The sequence below is a fragment of the Pristiophorus japonicus genome, chromosome 3, assembly GCF_044704955.1.
Source record: "Pristiophorus japonicus isolate sPriJap1 chromosome 3, sPriJap1.hap1, whole genome shotgun sequence".
NCBI lineage: Eukaryota > Metazoa > Chordata > Chondrichthyes > Pristiophoridae > Pristiophorus > Pristiophorus japonicus.
The window spans coordinates 205290818-205310585 of NC_091979.1; the positions used below are offsets into that span (position 1 = coordinate 205290818).

At 45.1% G+C, this 19768-nt stretch overlaps 1 protein-coding gene across 1 annotated transcript in view; it reads right to left on the reverse strand.

Moving 5' to 3' along the window:
* The window catches only part of LOC139260081 (sperm-associated antigen 16 protein), a 1616547-nt gene that overhangs the window by 352145 nt on the left and 1244634 nt on the right, over positions 1–19768 (reverse strand). Inside the window, exon 15 of the mRNA XM_070876216.1 lies at positions 19215–19341. Within this exon, the coding sequence (XP_070732317.1) occupies positions 19215–19341 (127 nt within the window). The remainder of the gene's footprint in view (positions 1–19214; positions 19342–19768) is intronic.

Here is a 19768-nt window from a genome sequence, read left to right on the forward strand (position 1 = left end):
AAGCACCAAGAACGTAGTTGGCACCAAGTTTTTGTCCAACAAACAACATATAGGGCCCAAGTTTCCACACGATAAAAAACGGGCGCCCCTCCGAGCTGGGCACCGGTTTTTCGCGCCGAAAATGGCGCCGGGAAAAAAACACGCGATTCTGGAGCGTCCTGCAGCTCCATGTCTGCCTGGCGCGGCGCCCAGGGGGGCGGAGCCTACACTCGCGCCGATTTTGTAAGTGGGAGGGGGCGGGTACCATTTAAATTAGTTTTTTTCCTGCCGGCAATGCTACGCATGCGCGTTGGAGCGTTCGTGCACGCGCAGTGTGAAGGAAACATTGGCACTCGGCCATTTTTGTAGTTCTTTGTAGCTGTTTAATTTTTGAACATTTTTTAATAAAAGCACATTGCCATCAGCACATCAGCACTGAGTCTTCTTGCAGCAGTGAGAAGGCTGCAGGAAGCCTCAGAAAGCTGAGGCAGTCGTTTCCCTCCCCCCCCCGCCCGCCCGCGGGAACGAACGGCTGCCTCCTTCCCCCCCCCCCCCCGCAGCATTCTCCCTGGCTGAAGCACTTTCACACAGGTAGGAAGATGGTTTATTTAATCTTTTCTTTGCTTATAAATGTTTATTCAGGTTGGATTTATTTGTATAATATTTGTAGAAGTATAAATAAGGATTTATTATAGAATTTAATGACTTCCCTTCCCCCCCCCCTCCCCCCCCACCTCGTTCTGGACGCCGAATTTGTAACCTGCGCCTGATTTTTTAATGTGTAGACAAGGTTTTTTCAGTTCTACAAAAATCTTCACTTGCTACATTCTAAGTTAGTTTGGAGTACGTTTTCACTGTGGAAACTTTAAATCAGGCGTCAGTGGCCGGACACGCTCCCTTTTGAAGAAAAAATTCTGTTCCAAAGTGGAACTGTTCTACCTGACTAGAACTGCAGAAAAAAAAATGTGGAGAATTGCGATTTCTAAGATAGTCCGTTCTCCACCAGTTGCTCCTAAAAATCAGGCGTAAATCATGTGGAAACTTGTGCCCCTAAAATGGAAGGGCTAGAGGAGGCCCTGGAGCTGGTAGCCAGGAACACTGGTGGCAGAGGGCTCCCAGTGGTCCCGGAGCGCCGCACTACACTCCAAGGTGACGCACCCCCATTGCCAACCACACATGAGAGCCAGCAACAACATCTTGCTTATGGCTCAGAGCACGCTCCCACCTCAGGACCGTCCTCTCCAGTATCCATCCAAGCAGCGCTTCGGCCGTCGTCCCCCTCCCCCTCCCAATGAAGCATCGCCTGAGGACCTCCTTGGCCAGGCGGCTTGGAGGCAGGAGGGTAAGGGTAAGGGGTAGAGGTGGGTAGGCGGGGGGGGGGGGGGGGGGTGGGGGGTGGGGGAAGGGTTGGTTTGTATAGAAATACTGATGATTTCAGACTAATGTTCGGTTTAAAGGTTTTTTATTTAACAAAACCTTGCAGCACATTGGCTCAGATAGCTGCACCGTTACACGCTGGTGATTGCTGAACATCAAAGGGTATAATCACTGTTAACTTCAATCAACTTAAACTTTAACTGTCACCAAGATGATGCCCACATTCATGTATGACCTGCACACCCAGCAGTGTGTCAGCCTTGTAAATAACACCAACGTTCTTTCAGGCAAAGCGATCATTGATGAGCTCCTGATGTAAGGCTCTTGCAGCTATCATGCCACCATATGCCCTTTCATGCAGTCTACAGGGGGGCGGGGGCATGGCTTCAGTGTCAGCCTGATTGACTGGGCCGATGTCAGCATCGGCCTCCTCGTTCTCCTCTTCCTCTCTCTGGTGAGGTGGACTGTCAGGCTCATCAGGCAATTCTTGTGCCCTCCTGATAGCCAAGTTGTGTAGCATGGAGCAGACCACCATGAATTGAGCTACCTACTCAAGGTGGTATTGGAGCTCGCCTCCTGAGTGGTCCAGGCATCTGAAGCGCTGCTTCGGCACTCCAATGGTTTCCTCAATGATATTGCGAGTTGCTCTGTGGCTCTCGCTGTATCGCCTCTCAGCCTCGGTGTGGGTGTCACGCAGGGGGGGTCATCAGCCAGGTGGCAAGGCCATATCTTTTGTCACCAAGCATCCAGCATTGACCTTGTGGCTGATTGTTAAACAAGTCAGATACAGTGCTCTCACGCAGGATGTGTGCATTATGGATGCTGCCCGAAATTGAGCATTCACAGCCAGTATAATTTGCTGGTGGTCAACAATCAGCTAGATATTCAGGGAGTGGAATCCCTTGCAGTTCCTGAAAACCTCAGCATCCTGAAAACGTGCCTGCATCGCGACGTGCATACAATCTATTGCTCCCTGCACCTTGGGGAAGTTTGCAATTCTGGAGAAACCTAGACCCTCTCACTCTGTGCCTGCCTGATCATAGGGACACTGATTAAGTCGCTCCAGCATGCGTACAGGGCTTCAGTGTCCTGTCTAATGCAACGATGTCCGCAAATGTCGCCAGCTGTGGCCTGAAAAGAACCCGAGGCATAGAACGACCGTGCTGCGGTGACTTTGACCTCGCCGGACAGTGCAGTTCTGATGGTGCTATCAGGCTGCAGATCTGCCCTTATCAGCTGGCATACCTCAGTGATAACCTCTTTGTGGAAGCGCAGTCTCCGAAGGCAGATGGTGTCGGGCAAGTTGAGGTAAGAATGCTTCTCCTTGTACTTGCGGGGGGTGTAACGTCTGGTGCTCCTCATCTATCTGTCACTTCGTACATTGGGCACATAATGGAGTGCAGCATTCCTTCAGCTATGTCGAGTCTGCTGCATGTATTTGGTCACCAAGAGGGGGTGAGAAAGGACAGGTCCCATTGCAGTAGCTCTCTGTTTTCCACCAATCGCACACAAACAAGGAATGTCCTGACGAGCACACCTCTTCAATTCCAATCGATCACAGTATGATCCAGATGTTTTTAGAGATGTTCACATCAACTCCAGTGACCTGCAGAGTGCATCCGAATTCCGCAGAGGTTGAAGCACAGCAGCCTTTTAAAGGATGTGACATATAATCTACAACATGGCTTCCATAACGCTGTGATTCGTCCCGGTTAATTCCACTTTTCGTGGGTGGTTTTTTGAACGAGCGATATTGTGGGCGAAATGTGTATGAGGTGGTGAAATTGAAGATGGGCGATCTCCATGGCTGCTAGTTTGGGTAAATATGCTTTTTACGACAAAAAACAGACGCTGGGCATTAATGTTGAATCTCGGCGTTAATTCCGTGCGGAAAGTAACGCTGGCCGATATTATGGCCGTTGAATTCACCCATCCTGCTAATTCCGCCCCAAAAAAGTGGGCAGGCGGTAATATTTTTTTTTGATGTTGAGCACATGGGGAAAGTAACGGCGATAAGTTTCCGAAAAATGCCCGCTAGTTTCCATTTTGTGCCAAAATGGGCGATATATGGGCGTTATACATCATTTCAGCGGTAAAATGGGCGTTAAGTAGGTGTTAAGCAGGCAAAAAAAGTGGAGGTTCTAGCCCATGGCCACCAATGGCTGAGCGATTATAATCAGGGATGCTCAAGAGAACAGAATTATAGGAGCGCAGACATCTCGAGGGGTTGTGGGGCTGGAGGAGATTACAGAGATAGGGAAGGGTGAGGCCATGGAGGGAATTGAAAGCAAGAATGAGAATTTTGAAATTGAGATGTTGCTTAACCGGAAGCCAATGTAGGTCAGCAAGCACGGGGTGATGGATGAGTGGGACTTGGTGCTAGTTAGGACATGGGCAGCCGAGTTTTAGATCACCTCTTTTTATGTAGTTTGCGTAGCATAGAATGTGGGAGGCCAGCCAGGAGTGCATTGGAGTAGTCAAGTCTAGAGGTAACAAAGGCATGGATGAGGGTTTTAGCAGTGGATGAGCTGAGGCAAGGGCGGATACAGGCAATGTTTTGGAGGTGGAAATAGGCGGTTTTAGTTACGCTGCAGCTATGTGGTCGAAAGCTCATTTCAGGGTCAAATATGACACCAAGGTTATGAACAGTCTTGCGAACACAATTGCCAAATCAGTCGCCTTAAACATGGCATCGCTTGATTAGTTGATAAAGATACTGGTTACCCAGGGGTGTCGAGATTGGCTATTGTCCTGGTTGGGGGCGCTAACCTCTCCGGGGCCGGACATTCTGCGCCAGCCGCAGAAGTCCCATCCAGGAAGCAAAATTGGGGTTACTGCCCCAAACAGGAAGTGAAGCGCGATGTCGCCTGCTCCACTTTCTATGGCGCGGTATCTGGGGCGTTACTTAGTGATATTGGCAACGCTACGCGGCTTCTCGGTGTAGAGCTGACTTGGTTCAACACCCCTCCCCTTCCGCTAAAGCGGAGGCCGCTGCGCACTCTGCAGGCCCTTTGATGGCCTCCACTGGGCCACCACGGCTGCGTGGTGTCCTGGCCGCAGCCCGACGCCCAAACAGTAGGCCGGGCTGCACGATGGTGGCCCAGACCACGCCACGGAGCAACAAGACAGGCCGACCGGTGAATCGGCCAAAATGACAACATGATGGTGCACGGTACAGCGCATCTCCCCTTTAATTTCAGACCCCTGAGCGGAGGTCGGCCCGGTTCGCAACCCGTGAGGCTGGCGCTGACATCGCTTGCGGCAGCCTGCCGGGGCGCTGGCCAACTTCCACCGCGGGACGCTAAGGGGTCACTGCGCACAGCAATGATGTCATCGGCGGTTGCTCGGCGACACGGGCTGCTACTCGCGGGGTGCGGCTCTATCGTGTTAGCAGTTCCTCTAACTCCTGTGCTATTTCACAGGTGTCGGTAACGCCCCCCTGGGTGAAAACAGGTTCGGAGGCGCTAACAGGAGGCACACAACAGGGAAATTTTGCCCCCCCGCCCCCAACCCAGGCTCTTTTCACGCATTGGGTAGGGACCAGAGTGAAAGAAACTCTCCCTGAATATCAGCAGAACAACAGACCATGAAAACAGTTCCTGAGTGTACTTCCAGGAATATATACTGATTAATTTCCCGGCCACTATCCCTCATCCCAGGTGGCTTCAAAAGATATATTGTGAAGCTGATAAGATGAAGATATGTGAGGGCAAATTCTCATCCCATGTTTCCAGTGCAGAGCTGGACACATGGGTTGCAGATAGGACTATGATGTTGTTGTGATGATTCGCAACCAATTCTCACTTTGAGTGAAGCTCCCTTCTGGAAGTGCAATCAATCAATTTACCCTCTATAGTCATATACCCTCTATAGCACTGTTATTTTATAACTGCATCATGCCAGTGCAGCACCATTGGATGCAACCAACCTTTATAGCAGCTGGACGTCTGGATTTTGGACCTTGCAAAACCAAAGCCAAAATCCTAATCAACAAAAAGCAAAAAAAACTAGCTGCTGGAAATCTGAAACAAAAACAGAAAACGATGAAAGCACTTCGTGTCTGTGGAGAGAAAATGATTTCGAAGAAGGTCTGCATGCAAAACATTGACTTTTTGTTCTCTCTGTGGAGGCTGTCTTGATCTATCTTGGTCTTGCACTGACGGGAGTTTCCGACTTTCAGGTGAGACGTTAAACCGAAGCCTTGTCTGTTCTTTCTGGTGGATGTAAAAGATCCCATGGCTCTATTTCAAAGAAACTGCTCATCTAGGATTATGCAGGCACTGCATTTGAGTGTTGCTAAGTCTTGGAAACATGACTGCACAGAGGCAGAGTACTGCACCCAGGTGCTCTAATACTTCCTCCACATGTTTGGTTCAAAATTGCAAAGGAGATGAACAGCAGGGATGTTGTCAGGAAGACCTGGGTGCAGTGCCAGAAATGCTTCAATGATCTCATTAGATCAGGACAGGTGAGCACAAAGCCAGACTTAATTTCATCCTGTTGTGCTTCTCATCATATCCCCATCACTCTGCCTTCCCAACCCTACTCCTGCACATCATTACTCATGCCAACATACCTTGCACATCCACCCATCCCTCTCTCTCTATCTACATTATCACATTCCCATCTGACTAGCCACCTCTCACACTCACCCTCATCGTAATGCAATCATACCAACTAACAACATACAAGGAGGCCATTTGGCATTGACACCCCACTCCATCATAGTCACCATTTAAAGATGTAACCCATCCATTCCTTACACTCATTCCATCACGCTCACTCAAACTTTTCTTCTTTTCCTCCTTGCAGGAGAAGAGAGCTCACAATAAGAGAAAGAGGAAGAGAACAGGAGGTGCCCCTCCATCATTGGCCACATTAACTTCAGCAGAAGAAGCTCTGGAAGTATTAAGAGTCGCAAAGCAGCTGGTGGTGGGAGACAGAGAGAGGGAGCCATCTCAGCAACCTGGTGACAGAATTACATCTCTTACAGCCACATGGCATACCGCAGTCACTCATATGGACAGTGATGTCATCAGCCAGTGAATGTTCATCATGTGCATAATGGTATCTGTACCATTCTTGATATGACATTTCTAAATCATCTCTTTACTCTCCCATAGGTCTATTAAGAACATCCACCCCTCCCCACCCCACCATCCAGGAAGAAGAGGAAGCCTCTACTTCTGCTAAATTCTCTACCACAGAAAGTTGTTGAGGCCAGTTCATTAAGACATATTCAAAAGGGAGTTAGATGTGGCCCTTACAGCTGAAGGGATCAAGGGGTATGGAGAGAAAGCAGGAATGGGGTACTGAAGTTGCATGATCAGCCATAATCATATTGAATGGTGGTGCAGGCTCGAAGGGCCGAATGGCTTACTCCTGCACCTATTTTCTATGTTTCTATGTTTCTATCTCAGAGGAGCCTCCAACCTTTCTGGCTGCACTGTCACCAGACATAAGCGCACCCAGCACCAGCGCAGATATCGACACCTCGGTGGGTGCTACGCGAGATAGAGTAATGTTGTCACCTGGTGTCTCAAACTCACAAGTGAGCAAGAGGAGATGGTGGAGGCAGGAACAGCAATGGAGACTCCTTGCTGGAGGGTTCAGGATGCTCCCAGCTGTGCTCAGTTGCATGAAGACGCTGAGCCTCGGAGGCCATCCAGAAAGAAGACGATCCTGGAGGTGCAGGAGGCTTTGACAGGTTTTGCGACTGCGATGTCTGAAACATGCAGAGAATAGAGAAGTCCATCTCCAACATGAGCACCACTATATCGCAGGTGATGGCGACTGTAGGCTCTTCCATGGAAAGCATGGCCACCTGCATGGAACAGCTAATGCGCCACTCACATGAGCACAAGGAATCTATGGAGAATAGATGGCAGAGATTCATAGACCTCCTCTCTAGGAGGAATGTTAACATAGACTTGGGTCTTCATGGCCCACTGCTGTGCAGCAAGGTGCTCTCCAGCTCCTTGCTAGCAGGAAATTGTGGCTGGCCCATGAAAGGAATGACGATGAGAGGGGACACTTTTGCCAGGATACAGTCCTGTGAGTACCGTGTGCCTGTTTGATAATGATGCCCATTAATTTGGGGGCAACAGGAGTGGGTCTGGAGGGATCTCTAACAGATGGTGTCATTCCCTCAGTCCTGCCTCTTCTCCTGACACCCTAAGTGAAGGGTGCAGACATGAGAAGTGTTTATGGCTGAAGAAACCTCCAGTATATGCCAAACGAGACAGAGAGCCATCGGAACGGAGTCCCTCCCCAAAAGTTGTCCCGATTGTTCCTGAGATCCACAATAGAGCTTGTGTACTTTCTTTAGCCCCAAAACTATTTTAAATGTTAAAATTAATTTTGGGTTTTATTTCTATGCAATCCTGTAATTGTGGTTTAAGTTTTGTAGGTTGAGGAGAGTGGGATTTCTGTGTCAGACCGATCAGGAATCGGGCCAGGGATTTCCCCATAGCTGCTCCAGGTATAGCAGCATAACTGGAGCATTTCTAAGGAAATTCATGCCCTAGGAGATTAGAGTGACAGACTGATGATGTTTATAGAGCCATAGAAGGAGTTAGCAATTGTTTCATGTTGGACTTGTGAGCACCTAGCATAAAATGGCATTATAGCAGGACCACAAGAAATTGTCCATTTCATCACTGAGAAATAAAGACTTATCTACGTTACATTATTTTTACAGCACATTTCCGTGGACCAGAAGTATGACCTTCAATGTACTCGTTGACTTACATTGGACCATGGTCCCCGAATGCCTTAATTCAAAAATTCTCATCCTCATGTTCAAATCCCTGCATGGACTCGCCCCTCCCTATCTCTGTAAACTCCTCCAGCTACAACCCTCCGGGAACTCTGCAATCCTCTAATTCTGGCCTCTTGTGCAACCAGACTTCCTTCACCCCACCACAGGTGGCCATGCCTTCAGCCGTCCAGACCCTAAGCTCTGAAATTCCCTCCCTAAACCTTTTCACCTCTCTCTCCTCCTTTAAGACACTTCTTAAAACCTACCTCTTTTACCAAATGTTTGCTCATCTGTTCTAATATCTTCTTCTTTGGCTTGCTGTTAAGGTTTTTGTTTGAGTACACTCCTGGGAAGCACCTATTTTGTGAGCTTTGTTATTTTGCATATCCGCAATAGTGAAATTTAAGATTAATTTTAAAAATTACAATTATGCCTGTGGGTGGTCGATAGCCAAACAGTCTGCACTATGTTTAGGGTTCCAGAGGACTTGCAGTTTCTCATTCAACATTGCCCAAAGATAATTATGTCAGGTAATGTTATGATGCAGAAGTTCTTGCTCTCACAAGATATATATCATTCATGCTGTGGGGCTGGTGAGTTATGATTCTCTCACAACAGCAATGCATCATCAGCATAAAATATCCCATCTGTTATGCTATCATAAAAGAGAAATGGGAGAAAATATGAATTCAGTTAATGTAATGCTATCCTTCTAACAGCTTATTTAGCTATGTACTATCTAGAATGATGGTGAAGGACAGGGTTTATTGAAAATTGGGTTGTTTCTCCAGTGGTTTAGCAATAGGGATATATAAAATGATTTTATAAAATGCATAGCATAAATGACATATGACCACCCCTTCGCAGACAGGATTATAGAATTATTACTGCAAGTATTATCATGTTCCATCTTTTCAATTATAGAAAAATGCAGCTGTTCCCTTTTTAACTGACATGAAACACTCAAACAAACCTTGGAGTGAGATATTAAATAATGCCTATAGCTAGACTGGCATGAATTAAGCAAAGAATGGCCTTGCTATGTAGCTGTCATTTTTCTGTCTAACCCCCAGGGATGAAGGATTCATCTTTGTCAGATGAAAGGAGCGTAGACAGTTATAACCATTTCACAATAAGCGCTGAAAGTGATGGCAGCAGCGACATCAGTGGTCAATACCCATTACTGAATGGAAGAAATAGAAATACTAAATCCACTCTAGATGATTGTGTTATATTTCAAGCACAAAAGATTACAGCAGGGCCATGAGATTTCCACCATAATTACGATTCTGGTCTATGTCAGACTTCTGTATTATAACTTCTGGAAAGTAAGCTATACAAATCTCAACTATCAAACATGTGAGACACAAGTACAGACTCTGTATTGTTCCTTTTCTTTGAATAATATTTATTTAATAAAATTTTTTTTGATAAACTGTACAATAAAAATAAAAAACATAAATGTTCATCTGAAGTATTATCCTCTATTTTTTCTTTCTGTTATTTGTGAGCCAGCTGTGTGTTTCCAGCATTTTTTGTTTCATTAAGGATTAATAATGTATCTTGTAAGGTTAGATAGGTATTCTCAAAATTTGCTTGATTTTCCTTTGGAGGTGAAGGCGTCAGGTGCAATGCTAACAAGGTAGTAGAATTTGCAGACCTTTAGTTACATATTGTGAGATCATTAAGTAACTATCATCTGCCACTATCCTCTTTAACTTCACTAGAGATCCTGTCAGGAGGACGGGATGGTCCAAAATGGAGAGTTCTCTATGGTAATTGTGAATGTTTCGCTTCAATTGACCAATAGGATGCACTTGATCAGAGTAGGGCACCTTCTACGATTTTATTTCCCACTCCACACCATCACCACACTCCCCACTCTTCCTCCAGCGCCATCCCACAAAATTTGCCCAATATTGGTAGATACTGAAATATCAATCCAAACCAAGCTCATAATTGGGAATATATTGATCACTGGAAGGAATTTTCCGACATGAACAGATAGAATCTGCTTTATTGTGGACTCTAGCTCTTCTCCTGAGGAAATGTTCTGCAAACCTTTCCCTGAGGCCTTCACCTCCAAAGGCAAATCAAGCAAATTTTGAAACTACTTATCTAACCTTACAAGGTATATGATTCATCCTTAATAAAATAGAAAATGCTGGAAACACACAGCTGGCTCATAAATAACAGAAAGAGAAAATAGAGGATAATACTTCATGTGGAAGTTTAGGATTTTTCTTTTTATTATAATATATCCTCTCCTTGTTTAAAAACTGCCTCAAAACTACAACAGCAACAACTTGCATTTATATATCAACTTTAACATAGTAAAAAGAGGATTTGAGTATAAGAGTAAAGATGTCTTACTGCAATTATATAGGGCCCTGGTGAGACCGCACCTGGAATAATGTGTACAGTTTTGGTCTCTACCGAAGGAAAGATATACTTGCCATTGAGGGAGTGCAACAAAGGTTCACCAGACTCATTCCTGGGATGCGGGGATTGTCCTGTTAGGAGAGATTGAGTAGACTAGGCCTATATTCTCTAGAGTTTAGAAGAATGAGAGGTGATCTCATTGAAACATACAAAATTCTTACAGGGCTTGACAGGGTAGATGCAGGGAGGATGTTTCCTCTGGCTGAGCAGTCTATAACTAGCGGTCACAGTCTCAGAATAAGGGGTCGGCCATTTAGGACTGAGATGAGGAGAAACTTCTTCACTCAGTTGGTGAATTTTTGGAATTCTTTACCTCAGAGGGCTGTGGAGGCTCAGTCTTCGAGTATATTCAAGACCGAGATCGATAGATTTTTGGGTATTAAGGGAATCAAGTGATATGGGGATAGTGCAGGAGTGTGGAGCTGAGGTAGATCAGCCATGATCTTATGTTCTTATGTTCTTAAACATCCCAAAGCACTTCACAGGAGTATTATAAGACAATAAATTTGACATGGACCATATCAGGAGAAATTAGACCAAAGAGGTAGGTGCTAAGGGGTGTCTTAAAGAAGGAAAGAGAGGCAGAGAGGTTTAGGCAAGGAATTCCACAGCTTAGGGCCTAGGCAACAGAAGGCACGGCCACCAATGGTTGAGCGATTATAATCAGGGATGCTCAAGAGGGCAGAATTAGAGGAGTGCAAACATCTCAGGGGTTTGTGGGGCTGGAGGAGATTACAGAAATAGGGAGGGGTGAGGCCATGGAGGGATTTGAAAACAAGGATGAGAATTTTGAAATCGTGGCGTTGCTTAACCAGGAGCCAATGAAGGTCAGCGAGCACAGGGGTGATGGGTGAATAGGACTTGAGTGAGTTAGGACACGGGCAGCCAGTTTTAAATGACTTCAAGTTTACGTAGGGTAGAATGTGGGAGGCAGCCAGTAATGCGTTGGACTAGTCAAGTCTAGAGGTAACAAAGGCATGGATAAGGGTTTCAGCAGCAAATGAGCTGAGGCAGGGGTGGAGACAGCAATGTTACGAAGGTGGAAATTGGCAGTCTTAGTTATGCCGTGGATATGTGGTCATCTTTTGGCCCCGCTAAATGTTTTTCTCTGGCTGTGCTCTGATACTCTTACTATTACTCTGCAAAGTTCTTTGAATTTATTTTTGCATTACAGGTTGTAAATACGTTGTTGTTCATTGGTGGCATGATATTTCAATTCCCAACAATTGTAATAACAACAACTTCTATTTATATAGCACCTTTAATGTAATAAAAACATCCTAAAGCACATCACATAGGATGCATGGATTCTGAGCCATTAAAGAGTTAGGAAAGATGACCAAAAATAATGTTTGAAAAGATGCGGCTTTTGAAAACAGAGAGAGGAGTAGTAAGGCGGAGAGATTTAAGGAGGGAATTTCAGAGATTAGGGCCGAAGCAACTGAAAAGTATTTGCCACCAATGGTGGAGCAAAGAGAGGCTAGGATGCATAGGAGCCCACAATTGGAGGAGTGAAGGATATGGATAGTGATGTAGAACTGAAAGTGGGTGTATAAGTAGGGAGGTAAGTGAGGTAAGTGATCACGAAGGAATTTATAACTGAGTATTTTGAATTTAGAGCAAATATAGCTTGCCACTATAGGTGACAGGATGCCTGCGACAGAGTTGAAGTTTATGGAGAGTGGAGCTTGCGAGGACAGCCAGGATGGCTTTGAGGAACTTTGAAGATGGGTCGAAGAGGAATTTCCCAGATTTTTTCCCCCCAAATTGGCCTGGGTTTTTTATCTGTTTTTTTGTCTCCCCCTGCAGAGCACATGGTTTTGGATGGGGTGGAATGTATATGTTGTGATACACAAGGTATCGCAATTGTGTGGAACAGGCTTGATGGACCAGATGGTCTTTACCTGTCCGTCATTGTGGTGTGGGACTACTGTTCAATGGGAAATTGGGGTTGTGGAAGTTAGAGATCTTGAAATTGGATAAAATGTGGGGTTTAAATTTCGGTTCAGGATTGAATAGGGCGTTTAAAAGTTGCAAACCATCTGGTTCAGTCTGACTCACCAGCTGAGTGTAGCAGAATCTTTGACAAGGGTACAGAATTTTTGATGGTCTCTCCAGTGTTCAACTGCAGGAAGTTCTGGCTCATTCACAACCTGTCATCAGACAAGCAGTCTGACAACACCGAGTTGAGGGTAGTGAAAGAGATGTACAGCTGGGTGTGGTTAGTACTGCATTTAATCAATTCTTTGTGTACTTACTCGTTTAGCCTTCTGACCTGTTTCCAGCTACATAAGCATCCTGCATTTTTCTGTTTCTTTACCAGCATTAACTGCTTTAGCTGGCATTAATTCCACAAATGTACTATTATGTGGGGAATCAAAAAATCTTTGTATTCTCACAGCTTGCTCATTCATTTTTGTGCCCGTGGCCTCTAATTCTGCACTCGCAATTTGAGTTACATTCATTTATATCAGCCATTCCTCTCAGCATTTTCAAACCACAATCATATCCCCTCTTGATCTGCTTTCCAAAGAAAACAGTTCTGTGAACGTCGCTTCATAAATTGAGTCAGAGAATTATCCTCATCACTCTTTGCACAAATTTCAACAAAATAATATCCTTTTGTAGGTAGGTTGTTTAATACAGATCACGTATTCCAAATACTACTTCAGTAATGAGCAATACGAAGCTGGAATAATTTGTTTTGACTTGTGACCAAACGCTCTCCAGATGCATCCCAATACATGCCTTATTGATAACGTTGGAAGGACCTAGTCAATACCTCCAGCAAGAGTTTGGGATAGAAACTTGAATCTGTTGCGTCCATTTTTTCGGCCCAGCGGATGGCATCCGAGTAGCGCATGCACACTTCTGGTGTGGGCCGCATTGGACGCCACTTTGATGAGGGCGTTAGCGTCGGTGCTGGGAGCGTGTGCCGTACCTATGCAGAGTAGGCAAATCATGATGTCAATCAGCGTGTAATGCTGATGTGACATCAGCACTGCCATTTTCAACATCACACTGGAGCTAACGCCCTCTCTTAAGCTTGCACAGCTGACCATACATTCAGCAGCAGGTAGGACCCCCCACCAGTGCTATTTAAAGGGACCATCACCAAGTTACAGGCTAGTTGCTGATTGATTTCTAAGCTATTGCTGAGTTTGTAGAAATGTTTGGTGCTTTCTAGACTTCTTTAAAGTTGCATAAAGTCTACAAGGAGTGGTGCGGCATGTGGTAAAGGGCTTGGCACTGACTTGCAAGGGGTCTGTTCAGATCAGCTGCTCCCAATAGTTTGTATCCCTCTTGGCCTGCAGCATGACAGGGAGAATAGGCAGAGGCAATACAGCGCAGGACAAGGTGCATGAAGAGGCAGGAGGAGACGGGGGAGAAGGGCTCTCAGCAGAAGGCCAAATCTTCCCAGGGTCTTCAATCTCAGCGATGAACAGTGTGTACGACGAAGGAGGTATTCACAGGGCGAGGAAGGCATTGCCAGTGGCTGTAAAGGTGATTGTGGCTTTGAATGTCTTTGAGTCGGGCTCCTTCCTGACTGAAGCAGGTAATATCTGTAACATCTCCCTGCTCAATGTCCACTCCTGTATAAGGGAAGTGAGTGAGGCTCTGTATGCAAGGACTGATGAATACATTTCATTCTCTTTTGTCAGAGAGAAGCAGGTGGAACGAGCACACGGCTTTGTCCGAAGCAGGTTTCTCCATGATGCAGGTTGCCATTAACTGCACACATGTTGATTTGCAGGCTGCGCATCTCAATTCGGAGATATACTGCAACTGGAAGGGATTCCACTCCTTCAATGTCCAGTTGGTATGCGCCCATACTCAGCTCATCATGCAAATTAATGCTCGGTATTCTGACAGTAGCCATGATGCCTTCATTCTGTGGCAGTCCTCTGTACCATCAGTATTTGAGCCACCACTACAAACCAGAGGGAAGATACTGGGCAACAAGGACTATCCGCTGACCACCTGGCTCATGACTCCGCTGTGCTACCCAACCACATGTGGGCTTAATGCATATAACGAAAACTATGCTGCCACACTGAATCTGATGCAGCAGACCATTAGTGTCCTTAAACAACGCTTCCATTGCCTGGACCATTCTGGAGGAGCTCTACTCACCAAAGCATATCTCAAGATTCGTCGTGGTCTGCTGCATGCTGCACAACCTCGCCATTATGAGGGCATAGCCCTTGCCACCAGGCATACGGAGACCAGCTGAGGAGGAGGAGGAGGTGGAATTGGAAGCGTAAGGGAAGAGGCAATCCAGACAGCCCCTTTCTGCTTGGCTGTCCGTAATCGAATCATCCAACTGCGGATGCGGTACCAGTGAACACAACCCCAATTTCCCATTGAACAGTAGTCCCACATTTTACCATGCCTCTGTTACTGACCATCATAGCATCCTCTTTTCCACAATGCTACAATAAAAGCCACCACAAAAAAAACATTCCAAACCGAATTTATGAATCACACCATTAAAATATCTCAATGAAAAGTCAACAATCACCCTTGTGCATTACCTTAGTGCCTGTCTTCATCATGCCTTTGCCTGTCCAATACTCCTACATAGTGCTACGTCAACTGCAGCATGGCCGGTGGAAGGCTGCTGACTTTAATCAGGGAGATTGCAGATGGTTTTGCAGGACGACCTCGAGCAGCTCTGGGCCTTGTAGGCCCGGCTTTGGACTGCACCACCTCGACATGGGTGGCAGCAGTCTGGGTTGGCTGACTGACAAGCAACACAGCAAGACACTGGTGAATGGCAGTGGTGGAAGGACAAATGCTGTCATTCTGAGAGAGGACAGTAGGTTCGTCCTCCACAGAGCCACTACCACTCCCCTGGGACAGAGCCTCAGCAATCCTTGTAATCTGTTGGAGGACTGATTGCTGATCTGCTGAGACACCGTGCAAGTCCCTTTCAACACTAGTAAACCCAGCTATGTTGGTAGCAGTCTGTGCTTGCGTGGCAACAAGCAGAGCATCCATGACTTCAATCTGAGCTTCTATTGCAGAACTCATATATTGGATGGCTTCTGCTTGTGCTGCAATGGAAGTTGAGACCTTGGCCATCAGATGCTGCATTATGGTTGGGTCTGCCCACCCTTTCCAGGCTGGAAAGAATGGGCTCCACGTTCTAGGCAAAGCCCTGTGCAAGGTTGGTGCTGGACTCCTCCATGCTTTCTAGAAGGCCTGCCAATGCGTCAAGCATTTTATTGTGCATACCCATTAGCGTTCTTCTGTAGACCACCCCATTGAAGTCCTCATCTGAGTCGTGTGCGGACTAACTCGTGTACGACCTTGTCTTCTGGCGAGCTGGCACCTGTGCCATCCTTTCCCCCTGCCCTGGCTGCAGGCCACTTGTGTCTAATGTCTCATCAGGTGCATACCCCACGAGAATTTGGCATGCTCATTCCTAAAAGGCTTTGGATGCTAGGATAATTGGAGATTTCAAGACTGAGACAGATATATTTTTGTTAGATAAGGGTATCAAGGGATATGAAGCTAGGGCAGGAAATGGAGTTGAAGTCAGTCATGATCTAATTGAATGTTGGACCAGGCCTGAGGGCCTGTTTCTAATGTTCCTATAATTTCCATCAAGAGCTTTTGCATTTTACAAAGTATTTACAGCACAGAAATAGGCCATTCGATCCAACAGGTCCTTGCCTGTGTTTATGCTGCATACAAGACTCATTTTCTGTAGTGTTAAGCTGTAAACTATAAAGTTGGATTACACAGTGGATAAAATGACAAACTGAATTGAGTGTTTAGTGGAGCAGATTATTCTCAGCTTCATTCTTGAAGAAATATCCATGAGATACTGTTGCCAGATTCAAAAGCTGTGGTTTCCTTCAAATGTAACATTTTTAAATGTAATGTTTGCTGTATAATATAGATCATCATCCATCATAGACAGTCCCTCGAACGAGGATGACTTGCTTCCATAAGTTCACAGATGTTTCGATGTTCCAGTCCTGAACTCCAGGGGTGGAACATGTCTGTGCGTGGATTTTTTTAACGTGTGGTGACCGTTGCACATCAGCCACCACACAGGCTTGACAGAGCTAGGCCTTTATCCAGTGGCAAGGGTTAACCAGAATGACTGGAGACCTGCTCTGCTGCACGGACCTAGTGCACACACATATCGCAGTGTGGGCAGGCCCGTGCTGCCCCTGGGCCCTCTGCTCTTCTGGGCCCCATACCCTCATTCGCCGCACCTCCGCCACAATTTCTCGCCGCACATCTGCCACAATCTCCCGCCGCACCTCCGCACCAAACCTCCGCCGCGATCACCCACCAAATATCATTGCGATCAATGCAGATTCCTGCAGCAAATTTAGGCTGCTTTTACACTACAATTGTAACGTCTGTGCAAAGTGAAACAAACCACTATCAAACTGAAGCTATAACATCGATAAATCCTTCATAAGAACATTATTTTTTATTTAAGAAACACTGGAATTAGAAATACTTAATTAGAAACAAAGAAAGAACTTGCATTTATAAAACGACTTTCACGAACTCAGTCTGGACTAAAGAACTTTGCAGCCAATGAAGGACTTTTGAAGTGTAGTCATTGTTGTACTGTTTGCTTGGTTATGCTTGATGTCACTAATTCTACTTGCAAATTATGCAAAATAATTGGCACTTTAATTTTTTTTATTATAAAATGCGTGGAGCGATGATTTTTAATTAAATAATGCACTGTACATTTTATTAATGACCAGTAAATGAATACAAAAGACTGGGGCAGGTTGGTTTAGTGGGCAAGAGAAAAGAATGGGGCGACGGGAAGGGAAGCAGCTGGACGAATCATCTCTGTCATACATTTATCAACCTCCGCTGCCTCCAGTCCAGATCCACTGTCATAGTGTATATAGCTGGGCATTTCTCTGTGTAAACAGCTTGATGATAAGGTCATTGATCACCTCTGTAAACTGATGTCTGTATCTTTATTCTCTACAGTATTTAGCTTACCCTAACTTTGGGCTAATGGATAACATGGTACATTGCTTACTGGAAGACACATAGGATGCCCGCTCTCACTTCCAACTACAGTTACTTGAAATGATATAAACTAATGACAGAAATTCCTATATTTGCCACTATGATCAACTTTTTGATCCTTTAGAGAATAATTAATAAAGTGACACAGTTAACATTTAGTGGGACTGCATATTGTTACCCTTGAACCACTGCTATGTATAAATAGATAGGAATGGGCTTGCGTAATTGAGTTGAATGGAGTTGTGAAAAAAATGCCCTGAGACTCCAAGATTCAATGCTTCCTGGAAGTCTGTTAGTTTGTATGATCTCAGTTAGACAGAGCAGTGATTCTTTCACATAAAGTTTAAAGTAATTCTGTGCTAAGCAGTAGCATTAACTGCGCTATTAGGTTGCTATTTTTAAAATTGTTTCATGGGATGTGGACGCCGCTGGCAAGACCAGAATTTATTGCCCATCTCTAATTGCCCTTGAGAAGATGGTGGTGAGCAGAGGCAGTTAAGAGTCAACCACATTGCTGTGGACTTGGAGTCACATATCGGCCAGACCAGGTAAGGACAGCAGATTTCCTTCCCAGATGGATTTTTATGAAAATCCGGTAGTTTCATGGTCCATTACTGATACTAGCTTTTCATTGAATTACAGATTTATTTAATTAATTGAGTTTAAATTCCTCAGCTGCTGTGGTGGGATTTGAACTGACTTCTCTGGATCATTAGCCCAGGCTGTGAAAGATTAGAATATTACAGACAAGTCATTACTTACCTAATGTAAGGACAGTGCTCAACACAAATGCATTCAAGCACTAAAGGAATCGATGAATGCATCTCATCCCTTGTGCTCAAATGCTTAATGCTCAAAAGACATTTGCAAGGCCCTTCAACAGTAAGCTGATGTCTCTACTTTGCAACACGTGTGAGTGAATGCATGTATGACAAGCAGTGACAAAAAGGAAGACATGAACTCAGGTGAAAACCCACAGGCTTCATTTAAATTAGTTCCAAAATACCATTTAGTACAGAATCTAAACAAAAACCCAAGTGTACCCTTATAAACCCACTGTACCAAGTACTGAAAAGCATCATAGTGGCACAGGTTTTGGCCTTCCAGAACCATCATACTTCCAGAAGAGGCAAAAACATTTAAGGAAGAATTAGAAGCTATAATGGAGGGACTGGGATCTCTCTGGATGGATGAATCAACATGGGCCAAATAGCATTCCACATCCATAATCATCCTATTATCTTGTAAACTTGCTCTCACCTGTGCATGAAAACTCAAAGTAGGAGTTATTCACATGAGCTTTGCAAAATCAAGGCTAAAATATGCAATACCAGAGTCGGAAGCATTCTTTAGTCCGCTAAAGAAAATTAATTCTGTATAATTTGGCCGGGATGACAATTTTGGCATCCAGCCTACAATTTGAACATTGTTCATGCACTGAACACTGAGATAAACATCTCATAACCACTTTCCACAGTGCAAAACCAAACCATCAGTTCACCGTCTCTACATTCTCAGTATTTGCGGAATGATTATATTTTTCCAATGACTAACTGGTTACATTAGAGACTGAAGTAAACTGAGAATAAAACCAATTCATATGGCACCTTAATGATCAAAAATAAAACTGTCTTACCTGATGGATGAAAGACTACTTGGTTGCCAGGATGCGGGCCTGCGTCAATTGATAGCATTATTGCTACTTTTCGCACATCCCAAAGCTTTAGTACTCCATATGAGTCACAGGAAACAATTGTATCACCCTGCCAGACAGACATAAGGGAAGTTTTTTGTAACAGATGAAGCTTCAGATTTATGTATCACATTTTGGAGTGACATCAAAGGAATATTACAGAGGATAAAAACGCAGCTTTCATGTTATCCCAACATCCTGAGGCTGCAATGGAGCTAAATGGAGTGAAATCGACTCAGGCTACAAATGGGTGGGTGTGTAAAATGGGCTGCTGATTTGTTACTACCCATTTTGCACTAATGCAGGAGTCGAATTTCACGCTCAGACAATAATTACTTCGGGCTAGAAACTCCACAAAAGTGAAGGTTCTAGCCCTTAGAATCTACAGCACAGATACAGATCATTTGGCCTAACTGGTCCATACGAGTCTCTTCCCACCCACCTTCATCTCAACCAATCAGCATAACCTTCTATTCCATACTCCCTCATGTACTTAT